Genomic DNA, 21,244 nt, shown 5'->3' on the forward strand with positions numbered 1-21,244 from the left:
CACGAAATCAATAGCGTTTGTCCGCCTCAGCCTCTTTGCGGTTTTCTTCTCGTGCGTCGCGTGACGCTTCTTTTTCTACTTCCGACACGACACCAGATTTATCCTGGAATTTTCCCTGCAGCCACGTTTTATTTCCGTCGAATATTTCTAGCGTCGGGAACGAAGAGACGACTCGGCGAAACGTCATCGTTCGCGAGAACAATAGCAACGGTTTCTTTCGTTCCGGGATTAAGTACCTGCACGCGTTGACTCTCTGTACTTTCATAAACACTATAATGGACCAGTGTCTTGCAAAAATACACCGCCCAAGGATAGTTACAAGAGAACAGGCTTTGCACACACACACACACACATACTCGAACGTACATAGTTTCAAACTATGAAACACGAACACCCCACACTGTCCATTGCGAGTGTTCTTGGAGTTGTTGACGATTTTTCGGAACCACACGAACGTTACGAAATTTGAATACGTTATAGTCTCTAAAAGTATTTAAAAACGTTATAGGCTCTAAAAGTATTTAAAAACGTTATAGGCTCTAAAAGTATTTAAAAACGTTATAGGCTCTAAAAGTATTTAAAAACGTTATAGACTCTAGAAGTATTTAAAAACGTTATAGGCTCTAAAAGTATTTAAAAACGTTATAGACTCTAGAAGTATTTAAATACGTTGTAGTCTCTAAAAGTATTTGAAAGTATCTCTAGAGATTCCAAATTTTGAGAATTGTTCATTTTGGTTCGTGGAGTTCTTGACGATTATTTCAGAGCCTTACGAACCTTACCAAACTTGGATACGTTGTATTCTCTAATAGTATTTAAAATTATCTCCAAAGATTTCAAATTTTTAGAATTTTCAATCTCTGTTCGAAAATTGCTGCTAATTTTTAACAAATCGGACAGAGTTGCCTCTTTTATCAAACATATGTACGTATCTACGAGCGATCGTGTACTCTTGAGCGGTATCAAAGTTTACACGCGATATCCTCGAGTAGAACATGGTACCGATAAAAAAATACGTACTCCCTTTGTCGGATTCTTTGAAATTTCGAAAACCCTGGTCTTGGAAAAATATCATCGCTATCGTTAAATGTATCCCTCTCTAAGGAACATTTTTCTTTTCCTATATTTTCCTTTCTGCAAAATAAACGAGCCACCGTGTGTACAAACACCTGTGTTGTAATATTGTCTTTTGAATGTTTCGAAACTGAACGAGTATTTCATATGGACTTAAATCGAATGCGCAGGATCAGGAACATGGATCATCAGCAGCCCGGTCGGAAACAGACGGTGAATTCGCCGGAAGTGGCGATAGCCAACGACGTGTTCGATCAGTTTTGCAACGCAACCACGCTCAAGTCCATTCTCGGACACTTCAGACATCTCTGCGAACTGTTGAAGATACGACCGAACTCGGTCAGTCAGTTCTATCCGAAATTGAAAGGGAAACTGCGATCGTGGAAGGCTCAAGCACTCTGGAAGAAGTTCGATCAGAGAGCCAATCACAAATGTTACAATCGTGGGAAAGCATGCTCGAACACGAGGGTAAGTATTATTTTATCCATTAATCCCTCGAACCAAGTGTACTTATTCCAACGATGGAGTACACTCGGATCGACAGATCTCGATCTAGACTCGATCTAGACTCGATCCACGTTGTCGATCATCGTTTCGACGAAGTATCGTCCGGTGTACGTTACCACCGAACCGTTTGAACCTAATTGGGGAAACTCACCTTCCGAAGGGTGCACGTGAAAACAAGTTCCACGCTCTTAGCGTAGACCCGAAACGTTTCTCGGTGTCAGCTCGGTCTCTTCTCTCATTTTTCATCCAACGTAGCGACACAACTTAAAAGCAAGTTCAACAACCTGTCGCACAGGGTTACCAAGGGACGATAAAGTCACGATGAAGTGATCTTGAAATCTCGTCGTATCTCGTTGGGTCATCATTTTTCACAATAGACGCTCGAACTTTCGGCCTTCGATTCGTCGATAAAGCGGCTCTGTTCAAGATCGTTCTGTTACGCGTTTGTAACCTTGAACGGCAGGTTCTATCGTTGGAAAACAAGGCTGTTTGTAGTAAACCGGTTGTTAACCCTGTACGGTGAAGAATATAATGTTCTATTTACAGGAACAAAGTCGACCTTGGAAACTCATGGACGACTAATTGCACCGTTGCACCGTAACGCTCGTTTTTACTCGCGTTGAATACGAACGTTTGTTACTATTTTTTTTTTTTTTTTTTTTTTTAATTAAGATAACGACCAGCGGGGTTACGTCGAAACGTGATCCACCGTGTGTATTATCGATCGTATATATTGGTTACAGGTATTGATCATCGGAGGTGGCCCCTGCGGGCTTCGTTCCGCGATCGAGGCGCAACTATTAGGTGCAAAAGTTGTCGTCGTGGAGAAACGGGATCGAATGTCCAGGAACAATGTTCTCCACCTTTGGCCCTTCGTTATACAAGACCTTCGTGGACTGGGCGCGAAGAAATTCTTCGGGAAATTCTGCGCTGGATCCATCGATCACATCAGCATCCGACAGCTACAGTGTATATTGCTGAAAGTCGCTCTGATACTGGGCGTTGAGTTCCACGAGAACGTAAGCTTCGATTCCTTGATACCACCGCCGGAGAACCAGGAGGAAGGCAGTGAGTAGACCGGACCTCCCTTTTACGATGCGCAATCGACCCTTTTCGTCCCGTAATCGGGCTCTCTCAACTTGTTACGAGTTTGTCGCGCGACGCGAAGCGTCCCAGTTGTTTCGACGCGCGTTCTCGAACAGACAACGAAACTTTCCCCGCGCACGATCGAAACGCGAAGCTTTTGCCGAACAAAAAGTTTTCCATCGTTAGCGGAAAAGATCGTGCGCGGGGACAATAACCATCGGGTGGATGAACCCCCGTGATCCAATATCCGGGTCATTTTAGACCCGTTCGACTCGACGATAACACTCCCCAACTCGCGAAAGATAATATCCGAGAAGACGGATCTTCGAAGCACTATATTCCGTACCGCTCGACCGTAGATGTAAACGTAGATTGAAAAAAAAAAAAATGTTATTCACGTACGATTTTCAAGTTTATCGCCCAATTTCTCATCGTACGATATACGTGCATAACAATATTCACGAGGAAGGATTAACCGAGTTCGGATACCATGGTACGGGTCGTTCTTGACCCAGCCATGTGTACTCCACGCCCATCCGTGAATCAACGACGTTCGTTGCTTGAAACTCGAGCCAATTTCAATGTTAATTGTTCCACGGTTGCTTTCAGAAATCGGTTGGAGGGCGAAGACAACGCCCGCGGACCATCCGGTCTCCCAATACGAGTTCGACGTGTTGATCGGCGCCGATGGTAAACGGAACACCTTGGAGGGTTTCAAGCGCAAAGAGTTTCGGGGGAAGCTGGCCATCGCCATTACGGCGAATTTCATAAATAAACGCACGGAAGCGGAGGCTCGGGTCGAGGAGATCAGCGGCGTGGCGTTCATCTTCAATCAGAAGTTCTTCAAGGAGCTGTACCACGACACGGGGATCGACCTTGAAAATATTGTCTATTACAAGGACGATACTCACTATTTCGTGATGACCGCCAAGAAGCACAGTCTAATCGACAAGGGAGTTATACTGCAGGTATTGATCATTTTTACGGTAAATGTTAATCGCGAATGGTAAATTCGATGGTGACTATAACGGTTTACGATGTTTAGGACCACGCGGACACTGCCAAGCTGCTCGCCAAAGAGAATGTGGATCGCGAAGCATTGATGCTTTACGCTCGGGAAGCGGCCGAATTCTCCACGGAATACCAGATGATGGATATGGAATTCGCAGTGAATCATTACGGACAACCGGACGTGGCTATGTTCGATTTCACGTCTATGTACGCGGCGGAGAATGCTAGTCGGGTTTTGGAGCGTCGCGGTCACAGATTGCTTATGATCCTTGTCGGCGACAGCCTGCTCGAGGTATATCAAAATCTGGCCTCCTCTACGGGCACGCCGCGATTTTAATACTACTGCGAGAATAGTCTGGAACAATACGTTTCGTATGAAAGTGTTCGAGAGAAACACTTCCACGCCGCGATCCGAATGTATCCTCTGTAACTCCAATACTAGCGTGAGGTCCGAAACTGCGAAAATTTCATTCTAAATGTGTTAAATTTTTGTCACCTTTGAGATATTTACGATTTGGACTCTTTTCGTTGATATTGTTCAAAGTTTTCAAACACAAGTATATTTATTTGGAAATTTTGTCCTATGTTGTGGCAGTACTGTTCCCAAAGACACGAACAATTAGTATCGGTTACTGGTATATTATCGGGCGTGGAATAATTTTACGTTCATAGTGATATAAAATTACGTATAGAGAAAGGAACGTAAATTTTTAAAACTATGATTTATACAAGTGGCCGACTATTAACGTTAAATCGTGATCGTCGTGTATTTGTGACATTAGTGTAACCGTGTAGTAAAAAAAAAACATTGTGTAATATTAGCATTACTAAATGTTTGAAAACAGTAATATCAGTGTTATCGGGTATTTGCTCATTTGTCATACCAAGCAATGGCACTTGCTCGAACATTAAACTTATATATGTTACACTGTGTTGCTGACTCTTTGGATAATCTTTTCAAAACAAAATCCACGACTTATATCTAAGCATCTAAAACGGTATCAACTGGGCAAACTTTCTGTTATTCTCGTCTGTCTTGCAATTGTAAAAATCAATGCTAGAAAGTTAAGCCTTTCATTTTCTCGATGAAAATGTCAAAAACTGAAGTAAAAAATTATTTCAGCCGTTTTGGCCGACGGGTTCTGGGTGCGCGAGAGGATTCTTGAGCTCGTTGGACGCCTGCTGGGCGATCAAACAATGGGGCGCCTCAATGTCGCCGTTAGAAGTAATCGCAGAGCGAGAATCAATTTATAGACTTCTTGGACAGACTACACCGGAAAATTTAAACAGAGATTACGCAGCGTACACGCTGGACCCTCACACCAGGTATAACGCACTACTCGGGTAATATAATGTTCCTGCACTGTGCAATTTGTTCTAGTTTCAACACCTGTATGCATTATAAAATGTATACGACATATTAGATTGTATGCATATACATTTAGTTGTAAACTCGTTGCTTTCAATTAAAATAAAAAAAGGAAAATATCACCAACGAGAAATATGCGTACAAAACTTATAAACTGTTTTAAAATCAAAAATTCCGATCTAGTCACGTTTTTCCATGTTGAAGTAATTTATGGTATTCAGATAGTTCTTCGAGTAACTACTTTACTTGAATTCGATATTAAATACAATATTTAACGTTTAATGTCATTTACTGATCCCGGTAATAATTGTTTTCTCGCTATCTACAGTTAATCAATTCTCTTTAAGATACCCAAATCTGAATGTATCCTCTGTAACTCCAATGCAAGTGCGAAGTCTCCTCGATACAGATGATCCCGACAGCATCAAACAGCCCCCCGTGCAATCTGACGTCGATATCCCTAAGAAACGTCGCCGACGCGGTAAGTTACGAGTCTTTTGTAACAAATGCCTTTTTTTTTTTTTTTTAATTCGACCGATTCTTTATTGCACACTTAACACTATGAGTCCAGTACCATTTAAATAACCTCGTGGCGGTTGATTTTATTCTTATCGATTTTTATGATGGAAAATCTAAAATCTCGACACCAGGAAAGATGGAAAATTCGATAACAAGTCGCAAATCGAACAGTGAAAGAGTTCAAATCGATAACGCTGTAAACATTCGCATAATGAAATCATAAACGTAATAACCAGATGGACGCCGCTCGGGTGATTTGAATGCTTGGTTACACAATCACCGGGCTCAAAGTGTTAAAATATAGCGATTAAATATTATGACCACAAGTCACCGTATATCTCACAGATCTCCGTGGCGAATCTCAAGTTCATCCGGACATGTTGCTTCGCTGGCTACAAAGACAGGTTGCTCTGTACGACTCAGTTCAAATCGAAGACATGGGTGCGTCCTTCAAAAATGGTCTGGCTATCTGTGCGATCATTCACAGATACCGTCCAGATCTGATAGACTTTCACAACTTACAATCGGAGGATATAGCGAAGAACAATCAGCTGGCCTTCGATGTATTGGAAAATGAATTGGGCATACCTCCGGCAAGTTAATTAATCGTATTATAAATTCTATAATAGAAAATACGAAATTTACGAAAACCAAAATAAAAAATGAGTGATTGCGAAATGTAAATATTGAATTTTGTAGATAATGACGGGAGAAGAGATGGCTCAATGCGACGTTCCTGACAAGCTTGCCATGTTTTCATATTTGACGCAAATATATGAGGTTTTCCGTGGTGAAATTCCATATATTAAACACCCGAAATTAGTAAGTAGATTCGTATCTTAGTAGAGAAGCGATCTAAGAAAGTTTTAATTTATATTCCGTGTTTTATAGTATTCAGTATCATGTCTGAAATCAGGGATAGAAAATTTACCGTCAACAGCACACTCTTTGCTAAACAAGACATATCCTCGTCCAAGAACGCCCGATCCTTCGTCCCGTAGGAACCGTACTCCATCATACATCGTTCATGACCGGAGATCAGAATCATTTTCGCACCCTAATCCTCGAACGTTTTCTCAGGAAACCATTAAGTCGTTAGATTATAATAATAACAGGATATCGTTAAGCGAAACTATCTCAGAAGATAACAGATCCACGATAAGCTGGATAAGAAATAAATTTTGGAAAAATATATTTGGACCGTCGTTGAAGAAAACATTCGAATCGCCAAAAAATTTCAATAGGGAGTACCAGAAATATTGTCGTACGGAAAATAGTAAAGTTAACGAGCTAATAATACTCCCTTCTAATTAATTCATCTTATAGTAGCTATGTAGTTTGTAATATTACGAATAAACGCATTGATCATGTTTCATGAAGGAACCTGAAAACGAAGAAAGGCCTGCGCACAGTAAACAATTGAGCCAATTAACGCCTGACCAAAAAGTTCACTTGCTCGATCGTATCGTCAGGCAAGAGAGCGCAACGAGAACGAGACACTCACGTTCGCGACATAACGAAAATTTAAACCCCACGGATAAGAAGGGGGACACTATTAGTCGACGTTCTCGAAAGAGACGCAGCACGGAGAAGATGGGTGCGACAGTGGTAGGTTTCTTTTCTTTTTTTCTTTCTAATTGAAAGTCGTTTAGAGTATTCGATATTATAATATATATATCATCACAAGACACATAGAACCTGTTGTCTACAAATTTTTTAATCATATGTTTTTGAATGCTTTTAGTCAGCAGACAGTCCAAGGTTGAAACATTCTGTTTTCCTTAAATCTGAGATCAACCCTTTGCGTAATTTGATTCCGAATTTTTTAAATATTTATAGATACAGCAAATCCAGTGCGATTGCAAAGGGTTGAATCGTATATTTAACGCTTTATGGAATCAATTCTTTAATGGTAATACAATATAAATTTCTCTAATTGTATTGTGCAGATAAAAATATTCCATAAGGGGTTAAAAATTGAACACTAACTTTCCATACACACACGCGCGATACTTACAATGCTTGTATCCTATAGTCACGGTGGCAGAAGATTGAAGCACTTATGTATCGTGGGATAATCGTATCGTTCTTAATCATAATTATTGGAGTTACCATTGCCATGACGCAGAAGGAAGTCATTGCATTCTAATCGCTTCGCATAGTCAACGAAAGTGTCAGTGGATCGTTGCGAACACTATCGGTTATGTTTTAAACTTTTTCTATATACATACATACAAATATATATATATATTTATTTATGTTTATGTCATAATATATTTGCTACGCCAGCTCTTGTATTTGTCCTATTTACTAAAAGCATTTTTAATGAATAGATTACAATAGAGTTCTTTCCTATTTGTTGTAACGAATGTCCTGCTAGAAGAAAAAATCTAAATTTCAAAAAGTAGAAACAACATTTAACGTTCTTGTTTCGAAAAGAGCAGATATTGGTAGCGTAGCCAAACCCGAGATAAAGAACCCTCGATCTTCGTTTACCTTGTTTTTGTAATACTATCTTGTCACTTGCTGTGATCGTACGAATGTAATAGATAGTTAAACCACGTAACATAAGGTGTACACATTGTGTAAATTAATTGGCAAAATGAGACTTAAACTGGAAAACAAAAACAGATTTTGCGATTGTCGAATAATTGGAAAATTAATGTCACGCTGTTGTACGTTTTGCGCTGTACGTAAAGGAGGAAAGGCAGAAGAGACTCACCGAAATAGAACAAAATCGCGCAGAACGTATGAGAAGGCGGCAATATTTGCGAAAGATGGCGACGCAGCAATTCTACAAAAGTATGCAGATGCTGCAAGCGAATGCGAAACGCGAGAAAGACGAGCCGTTCGAAGATTATTCGATATTCTTGTATCGCCAAACAGCAGCGGATTTCAAGGATAGAGTGAAATATCTAGAACAGAAAATATTACACCCAGTAAGCTGGAGAGTGAATGATTTGGGAGTGTATAATGTTTTTTTTTTTTTTTTATTAAGTACACTTTTAACAAACGGTTACACAAATTCTGAAAATATTATTATTATATTCATCCAACGATATAATGGATAATGTGATAAAAAATATATGATATAATACAATAAATTTTGTGTGTAAATTACTTAGTCGTGAACTACGTATTTGCATACTAATTTATTTTATTATAGCGGGTAATCAAATTGTTCTGTTATTTTACATTACGAATTAAAAACGAGTGTGTTAACTAACCATACAAAGAAAGTACAAGGATACGAATTTTATGCATGTGGGATGCATCAATAATATTAAACAATGTGAAGACTTTCAGTTATGCTACTAACTGTTCTCACAAAATAATGGTATTTATAATATCAACAGAATATTTTTATATGTTTTTAAAGTGCTGTGACACTAACAGTATACACTATGAAATAAATAAACGTAATATGCTAATCTGCTAATCATAACAAATGTATATTAATACAATTCCTGGTTTCCTTCCATAGATGTACTATAATTACAAATTATAGTGCATTTTCGCTTTTTCTTACAAGTTTCATAAATTTGTGATTGTCCTTATTTTCTGATGTGTATATTCAATTTATTTCATACCACTAATTGCTTCTAGGACAGAGAACCCAAGATACATGCTGGCCATCGTAGAAACAGTATAGATGAAGAATTTTCGGGAAGAATAAAAAGTATCGAAGATAAATTAAAAGGATCTACTCCGTTTGAAAAAAAGCCCAGGGATCTTCTACGTGCTATTGGTTTGTATGATATGTATCATGTCATATATCATGAGTATGACGCATAGAGTCGATTCAATTTATTAACTCTGTAAAGTTTCATTTGATATATGCATTTTTCTTAATATTATCCGCAACTTTTCTTATTAAGAGTATATCCACAATTTCTCTCATTATCAAAAAAAATAGGTTTTTATTAAAAAAACAAAAATAGTTTTAAAGTCTTAAAAACCACAAACAACTCTTGAAAAAGTAACATTGCTTCCTTTGTGTATTATTTATGTAGTGCAAATTCAAAATCAAATCTAAGATGATTACAGTTATGTACTTCAAGTGTATGCACGTCACTTTCAACGTATAATTTTATAATTCCATTATAAAGGCAAGATCGAGAAGACTGATTGGAACGTGAAGGAAATTGAAAAAAAAATCGAGGAGAATAAGATGGGTCGTTCTGTTCGACACGAAAAAGTAGAACGTGTACCGAAATGGAGTCGAGAACAGGTTGGCATACAAAAGATTAACAGTACTCGGTAATCAACGTTTTTTCAGATGTGTATATGCTTCATTCAGTTTTTAGCTCGACAAATCAAGATGGAGAAGAAGGGACGTGATCAGAAGGAGACAGATAGTAAGTACGCTGATATTGACAATACCCTGAAGAGTATAGACAGGAAGATCAAAGAGGGTAATGTGCTCGGGCACAATAAAGTCTCAGCTATGGCTGAGCAGTTTTCGAATAAAAGTCAAGACGCGGAGCCCAGAGTGCAGAAATCGGTAAATACGATATTACTGAATATCAGTACTCGAGGATATAGTCAGCAAGATGTTCGAGTCTTTGTGACGTTCGTTGTATTTCGTGCAGTATTTGGTGCGAGACAGTCAATTCGTTTCATGTACCCGTCTAATTGTAAATATTATTTGTTATTTTTTCACAGGATACAAAGGAACACATTTTTAATGAACGTTTAGTATAGTGTTTATAATGAGTAACATTTCCACTACTAAACTACTTACTAAAATGTCAAAAATTATTTACTATACATGATAGTACTGTATTTATAATATATAGCAATACATTTTAATTATACATCATAACGTAACAATTAATACGTTACTAAAAGTGTTAGTGTTTCATTTAAAAAGAATATATGTGCTGACTAAAATTCTTTTGTATTGAACATTTAAAGTTAGTAGTTACTACTTCGGTCTTTTGCATTTTTCTTACAGAACATTAAGCCTACAATAACATTACCTACACAAGGAGGTTCGGAGGTGTGTCATTTCTGCAATAAAAGAGTTTATTTGATGGAGAGACTTACTGCTGAAGGGAAATTTTTTCATCGAGGCTGTTTCCGCTGTGAATATTGCTCTACCTCATTAAGAATAGGTTTGACCTTTATTGTTATATTTTAAAATGTATTCAGGTAATCGATTTTTATTCCCTATTTTTTCAATTATAGGAAACCATACTTTTGATCGGGAGAAAAGTGGGGGACGATTTTATTGTTCACAACACTTTGGCTTCTCAGGAACAATAAAAGCTCGCGCAGAGAAGAAAAGACTTACGTCGTTAAATAAGGAGAATATACCTAACGCACCTGTTAACTTGAAAACACCTGAAAAGGTATAACCAATCTCCAATTTTATGTACAAAACTCTTTTGAAATCAATAGAGTAAATTTGAATTATTACTTTTAGACAAAGATACCTTTAGAAGGCGTTGTTGGGCTTGACTTGCTCGATCGTGGTCAAACGCCTGAAAGAATAGAATTTGAAAACTTAGCAGGTATATCAGATGCTGAAGAACCACAAAGTCAAATGGACGAGGATGAATGGACGGACAGAAATTTTGGTGCTTCCACTGCAGAAATGGGGTCTAGTGACGATATTTCGGATATGAGGTAGAATTATTTCTAGATTTTTTTTTAAATGTAGGTAAGAAATGTAGGAATAGTTTCATTAATTTTTTCTATTATTATAATAGTGATTCAGATGACGATAACGAAGTATACGAGGAGGCGATAGATCAGCCGCTAACGACTGAAGGAACTCTTGAACTTGCTAAAAATTGGACATTAAGGTATTCTCACCCGCATGCTACGTTGGGACAGTCTGATACGGGAAGCAACGAATATGAAGATTCCAGTGATGAATATACGAATGAAGGTAATATCGTTGAAATAAATCTGTCTATTGTTTTAACAATTTTAGAAACACTGAATTATCACGATGTTTTCTTATTTTTATTGTTCTACAGATGATGAGAGTACAACTGCTACGGAAGATGAAGAAGACATACGCGCAAGAGAACTAAGAAAGCAAGAAGTTTGGCTGAAACATCCGACTCGCAGTTCTGATACGGACACTGGTTCAGAAACGGAGGTGAAAATTTCTCAAGATACTGTAGATAACGTAACTCAAGGGTCACTCGTACTTCTTGAATCTGTATCTGTGCAAGCCCCTAATTTAATACCTTCCCAGGAGACGAACATGAGTAACAGTGATACTGCAATTGATCAAGATATAATTGGTACTACAAATATTCAGAACTTAATGAATACAGAAATAGTGCAGAATGATAAGTCGATAGTAAATACAGATCAACAAATAGAGAACACATCTCAAAGTGCAGCATGTGGAAGTATAATTCCAATACCTGATCCCTCCTTTGGTTTAATTACAAATAATGCAGTAAATAATATCATTAATTTGGAAATACCTTTAGTTACTTCTGAACAAGTTATAGAAAATAGATTATGTAAAAATAAAGATACTGGAGAATATATTTCAGAATATGAAAATCTAATAGAGAGAAATTATCTTTCAAATTCAAATAAAGTCCAGGAAATCTCAAATGAATTGCCAAATAAAAATAAACATAATCATTCTATTTTAAAACTCGATGACATGGGTAACAATGAATTAAGTAATCAAATAGTTTTCCTCAATGACGAATTCAACAAAATAAAGTTTGTCCCTGATGAACCAGTTGAAAAAATGATTTCTGTTAATAATGATTTAAGTAATGAAGTAACTTCTGGTTTAGATATTAACACTACAGAAACAAGTACTATATTAAACACTCAACTGCAAACAGCGTTTGCAGGAATTATGCTTCCAGATGCTATTCCATTTAGTCAAACTAGTTATGATAATACAATGCTGCCTAACACCGAAGGTGCAAGCTTCAAGGAGAAACTACCGGATCTGATAACCTCTTCCCCAAATCGCAGTAGAGAGTCACCATCATCTTCCTCGTCTGAAATGTATAAGTCAACTGATACATTGTACGATGAATTAAGCATGTCCGATACGCAAGATCAAATGATTATAGAAGAATTAGAATCTAATGATATGATAAGACACAAAGAGTTAGAAAATAACATGTTGGATAAAAAGGAGAACAAATTGAAGTTGTTTATAAAAGATATTGAACAAATTCCAATCTTGACCATTACTTCTCCATCTCCAACAAATGAAAAGGCATCGGAAGAAACATCTCTTGAAATGACCAAATTAACTGTTCCCAAAGAAGTCCGTAAACAACCAGTTCAATCTGATGGAAATAGTTCATTTGACAAATTGAAACGAGACTTGAGGCAAAGAAAAGCAAAAAACAAACTCCCAGTGGGTGAACTTCGGCCTCTGTCCAAAGAAAGTGCTCAACAAAAGATGAATAAATATTTTGTAGAAGAGAAGAAACAAAAGACGAAGAATCAAAATAACAATTCACCTAATGTTACAATCGTTGAGCTAGACATTAAACCCAGGGTGTCTATGACAGTTGAAGCAAAGGATATAATGAAATATTTTCAGAAGACAAAACTTGAATCTGAGAAATTAGAAACTGTTAACGACGGTAAGAAACATAAAGATGAATGTGACATAAATGTGAGTATTGATGACAGTGATATTGATACTATTAATTTGCAGTTCGAACAAATAGAACAGCAAGATAAAGAAATATTTTCAATTGATACTGAAAAGGTAGAGGCTAAATTAGATATCAACACTCCATTTATGGAATTGCATTTAGAAAACACAAATAAAAAAGATCACACAAAAACTGTAAATAAAGTAGGAGAATGTTCGACATCTTCTAAGACAGCAGACAACAAAGTTGATGTATTGCAAGCGAATTCTATAAATGAAGAAAATGAATATTTAAATAGTAATACTGTAAAAAGTAAATTAGATGAAGAGAAAATGAACATTAAAATTGAATCCCATAAAGATACTAAAATTAATGAGAAGGAAACAACATTTATTCCACATTGTGACACTAATGTCTTAGAAACTAAATTACATCAAAAGAAAACAGATACCATAGTTCAACCTTATGAAATTATTGAAATGAATGTAAAACAAATGCCTTCTTCGCAACTTGATAATAACATCTTAGAAAGTAAACTAAATGAAAAGAAAACACACAACACAGTTGATTCTCATAATATTGAAATTAATACAAAACAAGTAACATTGCCTCCACACCTCGATAACGTTAAAATAACAAATATTAATAAAAATAATGCTTTCTATGCAAGTGATAGTAATCTAAATATAAGAAAACAGAGTTCTAATATAGCTGACCAGTTGCATAAAAACTTCAAATCTTCTGAATTAACAAGTCTTTCAACTGAATGTGAGTTATTAGCAAAAGTTAAAATTGTTGAACAAAATACTGAAACACTCAAACAAGTAGATAAAATAAATATAAGTGGTAGTATTACTTTATCTGATACATTAGAAAACAAAATTCCAAAAAGGCCGGAAAGGAAATGTCTTCAGAATGACTTTAGTTATTCAACAAAATCTAATACTTCTAGTGTACCATCTGTTCCTGAAATTCCAATAAGAAAAAGATCAGCAAAAAAAAAATCTACCTTTGCATCTTCTTCGGAAGAACCTATCTCTAATATGCAGTCAAGTCCAGTTACATCTAATGAAAGGTTGACAACACCGGACATTGTTACCAATAAGCACAAAAATACAGAAAAGGATAGGGGGGCTAACGTCTCGAAACATTCGGTTGAAGTAGTCAACAAAAGCAGTGGAACGAGCAAAATTTCGAATGCATTAGGAAATACTTCTGTTGAGCAGAAACATTCTCATCCCACAAAGTTTCCGCCATCAATTAAATCCGACCAACTCGAATCTACAAAATCCGTACCTTCTAAGAACGATCGATCAAAGAAAGATAGATGTGTAGTGTCCTAACATATATAAAGTAATTTTTAATTAATACAACATATATAAACTAACTTTTAATCGATACAAGTACATTTAAATACAATGAAATCTATGAACATAATTGTTACATCTCTGTGAAAGTGTATTTTTCAGTTTTATGGCTTATACTTAGAGAAATTATGTGAGATATGTTAATAAAGTAAAAATAGATATTACTTATAGTTGGCTGATGGTGATGTATCATTTTAAAGTACCCAAGGCCATTGAAGAAAAGGTAAAGCATTTTTATATATGAATGGAGTGATCTATTGTACTAATTTTGAATTAACAGTGACTCAAACCAATTAATTGTTTGTGCTTGGTTTAGTGTTCGTGCTAAAACTGGCAATATAACTTACCAAGTTTTTATTAATTTTGAAATTACCACCAGCCAATACTTTATTAAAAATCTCACTGTGTCATCTTCGTAAAATTCAATCAAATACCATCATAATTAATTTTATATTTAAAAGTGGACAATTACAAATGATTAATTAATTAGGAGCATTATACATTTTTCAATACATTCATGTCGCACTTAAAAACTCATTGTAACAATAAATTTTTATGCCAACATTTTATTAAGCTCTGAAAAATGTTAAAAGAGAGTAAGAAATTGTATGTACAGAGCATTGTTCTGACCGAATGCATTGTGTTCCTTGGCATTTTATTTGTCATCTCACTAATACACTAAAAATGAGTTTCTGTTTTCCGATAACATCTAATATTTTCAATGCTTTCTTTCATTTATTAATCGTCATTGCATTCTCATAGGTTGCCTCTAACGATGGTACATCAGAGGAAAGCGAGGAAAATTCGGCTACAGAAATATCCACCGACTCTGAATTCGAGCATGATGGTGCAACTCCAACCCAGCACGAGATTCCAGAAATTACAATCAACGATTCAAACATCCGTAAAACTAGGGGAAATTATGCAGAACCAAAAAAAGTTCAAGTGAAAAGCAAAGTTATTTCACCATTCAATGGCAACTTAAAACAAGAAAAAGTCACAGATGCGAAGTCGCAGTTAAAGAAAACGGTTCATGTTTTGAATCCTTCTCATACAGAGAAGGAAAGTAACTCGAATTTACTTGGATCCAATTATATAAACCGAGTTCCACTGATAAATCCACGTAAAGGTGATTATTTATTGAACCGAACTCATTCTACAGAAGGCATTGCCTCCAAATTGTCTTTGGAACTTAAAAAGAAGTATTTACTTGGTGGTACAGCTTTTGGTGGTTCCGTCATGAAATCTGGATCAGCATCAAATGTGGACACTCAATTACGAAATTTGACCGATGCCATTTCTCAACATCAAAAACTTCTGAACCCAGCCCCAGAACCAAGTCCTACAATGCAAGCATTTTTGCAAGGGACTAGTAAGCTACGATCAAACAATACTCAACTTTCTCCTATATCGCCTACAGCTCTGTTCTCCTCGTCTTCGATACGACCATATATTGCTAACCGTTCCTCTCAGAATTTACTAAACAACGATAATCCTATTTATAAAGCTACAATTTTACCTGAAATATCGAAAACCCACTTGCCAGACTTAGTAAAAGAATCGAGTATTCTAAAGTCAAAAACTGCCCCTAATATCGTCTGTAGCGAATCTAAAGGCGTGGTAGACAAGGAACTGATACAGGAACAAGTAGTGCCCAGTCAAGCTAAAAATACCGAGATATTAGAAAACGTAAAAAACTCACAAAACACGGAAAATAACTTTGCGGGACACGTGGACGAAACAAATGGTTTCCGGCCACGGAGTCCATTGCACGAGACCTCCATCATTGTACCACAGGTAGATTGGAGTAAAAATAAGGAAGAGACGAAAGAAACAGTTAGTAGCGGAGACTCAGAGATAGACAGCGATTCTTTGTCTTCTAGCGATGGTGAAGTAGAAGAAGCAGCACAAGTTCAGCAATTGGTTGCTGTGAACTTATCTCCACCACGATTGCAAATTCATAGCACAGAGGGACATTTGCTATTAGACGAGGAAGCCGATAAATGCACAGACTTCGACGATGGCCAATCGTTTGAACCTGACTCTATAGAGTGTTCACTGTTACGAGACAAAGAGTTCAACAATAAGTTAATGTCTACGACTTTAGATCCAATATCGTGCGTAAACAAAACGTCGGTCGAATTAGAAATGGTAAAGAACGAAATTGAGCAGTTAGAATTGCAAGACGATGGCAAGAGAAACGTTAGCAATTGCAGTAGTCCTACGTCAGTAGCCTCAACTATATCCAATAAGCATGATGATTCTGAAGAAAATGACATCACTACGGCAGCACTTACTGAAACTGAATTCTCAGAATGGGCTCGTGATGGCGAGGTTTTAGCCTCAGATGATTTACAAGATGTTGAATTCAACATCAACCCAGAATTTATAACCACGAGAAAAAAAATTACATTGTCTGACTCTACGAAATTCGGTTATGCTCCGATCACAATAGCCAAAGAAGAAGACCTAACGGACCAAGAGTTGGATTCATTCAAATTTGATAGGAAGCTAAGCATCCCTACTAATGACACCTCGAAGCTTTTAGCTAACGGTGAGAACATAGACTTCATGGATACGGACAACGATTCGCTGTTAGATGATAGTCTTCAAGACGCTTCCAATATGGTGATGCTTAAGAACAGAGGATATGTCGAATTTGTGAATATTAAAAGCACTCCGACGTCTGCAAGTTCACGGGATAAATTATTCGCTGATGCTCCGATAGCGAAATTAGATCTAGAAAATGATTCGTGTTCGGAAGATGAAGCGTACAATGATAGAAATGTGATAGAAATAAATCCAATTACGATGGATGATGTTAGGAACAGATTGAATGGTACTACAAAGAAAGCAGAAATAGAAACAGGTACAGATACAAACTTGAGTAGTGAACAACAGAATCAACCTATTGCAGAAGCAGTAAATAAGGAACTATTTCAATCAATGGAAGAGGATAGTTTACTAATTGTCGAGCCAGCCGAAGATACGACTACCAGCGAAGTAATTACGATTCTGGCTAGCCCTGTTAATCCACAAGTTTCGATAATTCCAACTTTAACACAAGGACCAAGTCAAGAGGAACAAACGAAAACGGTAGCAGATTCAAGCAATCCGGATTACTTGGAGTACGTAAAACGTCTACAATCTAGAATTGCCGAATTTAGCAACGTAAAAGATTCCATAGACATCAGAAAATCAAAGAGGAAAAATTCGAAGAGTTCTTTGCAATCTCGTACCGCAGAAATGATAGCAGAAGAAATTAAGAGTCAGGAAACTGCAATAAACAACAGTTTTAATTCTCCAGTTACCTCTAGAAAGCTGGAAGAAATTACGAGGGAAAGGTCTAAGCAAAAAAATGTGATACAAGATTTGTTGATGGATAAACTAGAGGCTCACAAACAGAAATCCGCAGAAAAGAAGGCAAGAAGAGCTGCCAGAGCTTCCTCTTTTAACTCTACACCTGTTTTATCGCCGATAAGACCACCTGTTACCAACGCTCCACCTGTCAATAAATTTGTACCCACATCTATAATTACACCAACAAACAGTCCTTTACGAACCACTTTTGCTGAAACGAAAAAATCTCTCGAGATAGAAACGTCTCAAGAGTCCCAGGAATTTCCTTGGAAGTCGGAACCAGAGAAAAACGAAAACGATGAAAACAGCAAAACTAATGCTCAACCTTCTGGAAGTGTCACATCGATTAAAGCAGATAATGAAGTAGGAAACATGTTTAAAACACCAATTGCTCCACCTAGGTTGAAGCATGAAGAAGCAAAGAGAACAGCGGAGAAAGCAAGGCAAGATGCTAGAGAAAGAGCCAGACTGATGACTGATGAGGATTTGGGTCTCAGCCCAGAGGACAAGATCAAGGAACTGAGAATGAAAGTAGCGCGAAGACAGCTTTCAATGGAAGATAGAAAAAATAAAGAGGAAACTCAACCTGAACCTAGAGCGAGATTTTATAGCGCTGGAGCAAACAAAACTGGGTTAAAACTACAGACAAGCAAAAGTACAGACAATATGAAGGCTGTAGCAGAAGCAATCAATTTTGGAGGTCTATCTACTGTCAATGCGAAATCGATGGATGAGCTATTGCATGCTAGTTGTTCTTCAAAATCAAATAACTCTACTACAGTTTTAAAAAGAGACAAGAAGCAAAAACCAAAGGATCCGGAAAGAAGAAAAAGTATCATTCAAGCAGTATCAGACTTCTTCTTCAAGAAGGAGTCCTCTCCTTCACCATCCAATCAGAAAGACAAGTTATCTATGTTCCGCTTAACATCTAAATCAAAAGGCAAAGTACGTACATACTCTTTCTTTTATTTGTTACTCTCTACATTTTTTCTCCTGTACAAAGTCAATATGTTCCTGATTTTCGATTTTCTTTTAACTAATACTTGGATTCTAAAATGTTTCAGTTATGTAAATCATATTCGGAAGGGTCAGATGTAAGCAACTCATAAGTCATAGATACTAATTTTTCCAGTATTAGCTTTCTTATGCCACTATTTGTATTCGCTATTGTATATCGTGCAGGTACTATGATTTTATTTTCGTTTGCTGCATTTTCTCGTCTGCTTACAAGGGGTAACATATTAATTGGCATAAGATGTATTAAATTTGATTTACAGTGTACAGTTGTTAAATCCTTGTAGTGATGGTCTTCTTTGAAATTAAGCATGTGATTTTATTCCACATATAAATTACTGTTTGTATCTTCATTTTGTAGTGTGCTTTAATTAAATTGTTTTTAACATACATAGATAATGTAAATATTAAGAAAATATTGTTTAAAGATAAATGGATGGGTAGTTACTTAATTATTTGACAGTTGCTATTACATTTAATTAAGCTTCCTTGCAATGCACAAATTGAATCTGCTACTTTATCAATTATAAATTTATATATTTAGAATATTACTTATCGTAATTCTATAATACTTGCAACTGTGTGTGAACATGTGTTTTACAACTGCATTAACTTTATTTTCTTTTTCAATAATATTTTTTTACATGGTTAAGCTTAAGTCTTTTGACTGTTTTTTTTCTTACAATTTTTGTTTTGAATATTAGGATAATATTAATTGCAGGAGCAACCTACATTTTTCGTATTTCTCAAAAGTATAACAGGAAATCAGTGCTACAAAAAATTTCTTTTTCAGCTTGATAAGGTCGCACTGCCAAAGATTACTACAAGACCAAAAAGTGTTTGCGAGGGTATGCTCACAAGAAACTTCCTAAATGAAAATTCGCCACCAGTTCCACCACCCCCACTTAATTACACTATTTCTACTACACAAGTATCAGGTATAAACTATATACATTTATTATTATAATTAATAAATAATAAAAAGAATCTCATTTCCTAATCTCAGTAATAAATTTTATTTGGCAGATGATAGTTTATCAGAAGATGATACAAAGGCAACAGCAGTGTCAACTTCATGTATACAGAAAGCTACAGTTACAGAAGGATCGTGCAATAGTATTTCTCGTAAATCAAAAGCTACAAAACGAATAGCTAGGCAAGCACAATTAAAAAGGTACATAGCAAAAGACATTTTACACTCCAAGTATTGAGAAATGCAATAAATCATGATACAATTGTTATACAATAATTAAAATGATAAAATTATAATTATGAATTCTATTAGGTTACGTATGGCTCAAGAAATACAAAGAAAACTTGAAGAAACGGAAGTTAAACAGAGAGAATTAGAAAGTAGAGGTGTTAGCGTTGAAAAAGCTCTTCGTGGGGAAGGAGGTAAGATCAAACACTATAGCTATACAGACACATAAATGAAGTAGTGTTTTTTAATATTTAGACTGTTCCGATCGAGAAGAAGCGGATTTGCTCAGGGAATGGTTTGATCTTATGAAAGAACGAACGGAATTGCGTAGATACGAAAAAGAACTTTTAATACGAGCTCAAGAGGTTCAGCTTGAAGATCGCCATGAAAGATTGCAACAAGAATTACGGGAACGTTTAGCTATTGATGGTTAATATTTTAATATTATATTATAACAATTGTGAATATATTAAATTAAAATTTTCCTATAAATGGTATATTTTCTTACAAAATTGTTTAAAAAAATAGTATAGAAACAAAAAACATATTTAAATTTTGCAGATAATAAAAAAACCAGTGCTGATGTAAAAAAGGAAGTGGAAATTTTGACAGAAATGTTGGAAATCGTCACGAAGCGGGATTCGCTCATCGCCCTTTTAGAAGAAGAGCGACAAAGGTGGTGTAAATCTACATGTCAAACATTAATACCTTTTTGTACACACACAATTGCCTGGTCCCCGCACGTACTTAACTTTTTTCCTTGTGACTTCAATGAAACATCTTCTGTGCTTACTTTGATAGTCATTTTACTCGCGTACGTGTTTTTCACTAACTTAATAGACTTCTTTGTAAACTTTCACAGAGAATCTTTAACATTTTTCAAATTTTGAATGCATTATGTGTTTTCTAAATTTCATAAATGTTACTCAGATTTTCATAAAATCTGATACTTCTTCATTTCATAAATACAAAGAATACTTTTTTATAATCAATTACGTTTTCTTAAATCAATTTCGAATATAATTACAGTATTATATTATAAGATTTCAATCTAAATGTTATTTTTCATTACAAAGCCATGCATATTTTATTTCTTACTTATTTTTAAAAAAAGCACATGTTCATGCTGTTG

At 36.1% G+C, this 21,244-nt stretch overlaps 1 protein-coding gene across 8 annotated transcripts in view; it reads left to right on the forward strand.

The window, feature by feature from the left end:
* The window catches only part of Mical (Molecule interacting with CasL), a 78,587-nt gene that overhangs the window by 54,713 nt on the left and 2,630 nt on the right, over nucleotides 1–21,244 (forward strand). For 3 of the 8 annotated variants that reach the window (XM_076314238.1, XM_076314239.1, XM_076314241.1), the window contains exons 2-26: nucleotides 1,245–1,542; nucleotides 2,325–2,649; nucleotides 3,277–3,635; nucleotides 3,713–3,970; nucleotides 4,802–5,004; nucleotides 5,395–5,528; nucleotides 5,912–6,159; nucleotides 6,266–6,388; nucleotides 6,947–7,174; nucleotides 8,266–8,505; nucleotides 9,173–9,314; nucleotides 9,676–9,797; nucleotides 9,846–10,070; nucleotides 10,524–10,683; nucleotides 10,757–10,920; nucleotides 10,995–11,197; nucleotides 11,281–11,462; nucleotides 11,554–11,678; nucleotides 15,300–18,842; nucleotides 18,962–18,991; nucleotides 19,705–19,849; nucleotides 19,938–20,085; nucleotides 20,197–20,306; nucleotides 20,368–20,541; nucleotides 20,674–20,788. In XM_076314238.1, the coding sequence (XP_076170353.1) occupies nucleotides 1,245–1,542; nucleotides 2,325–2,649; nucleotides 3,277–3,635; nucleotides 3,713–3,970; nucleotides 4,802–5,004; nucleotides 5,395–5,528; nucleotides 5,912–6,159; nucleotides 6,266–6,388; nucleotides 6,947–7,174; nucleotides 8,266–8,505; nucleotides 9,173–9,314; nucleotides 9,676–9,797; nucleotides 9,846–10,070; nucleotides 10,524–10,683; nucleotides 10,757–10,920; nucleotides 10,995–11,197; nucleotides 11,281–11,462; nucleotides 11,554–11,678; nucleotides 15,300–18,842; nucleotides 18,962–18,991; nucleotides 19,705–19,849; nucleotides 19,938–20,085; nucleotides 20,197–20,306; nucleotides 20,368–20,541; nucleotides 20,674–20,788 (8,004 nt within the window). Of the gene's footprint in view, nucleotides 1–1,236; nucleotides 1,543–2,324; nucleotides 2,650–3,276; nucleotides 3,636–3,712; nucleotides 3,971–4,801; nucleotides 5,005–5,394; nucleotides 5,529–5,911; nucleotides 6,160–6,265; nucleotides 6,389–6,946; nucleotides 7,175–8,265; nucleotides 8,506–9,172; nucleotides 9,315–9,675; nucleotides 9,798–9,845; nucleotides 10,071–10,523; nucleotides 10,684–10,756; nucleotides 10,921–10,994; nucleotides 11,198–11,280; nucleotides 11,463–11,553; nucleotides 11,679–15,299; nucleotides 18,843–18,961; nucleotides 19,080–19,704; nucleotides 19,850–19,937; nucleotides 20,086–20,196; nucleotides 20,307–20,367; nucleotides 20,542–20,673; nucleotides 20,789–21,244 lie in introns of those variants that run through there. The other 5 variants (XM_076314244.1, XM_076314242.1, XM_076314245.1 and 2 more) reach the window with 5 other exon arrangements.

This window comes from Ptiloglossa arizonensis, chromosome 6, assembly GCF_051014685.1.
Source record: "Ptiloglossa arizonensis isolate GNS036 chromosome 6, iyPtiAriz1_principal, whole genome shotgun sequence".
Lineage (NCBI taxonomy): Eukaryota > Metazoa > Arthropoda > Insecta > Hymenoptera > Colletidae > Ptiloglossa > Ptiloglossa arizonensis.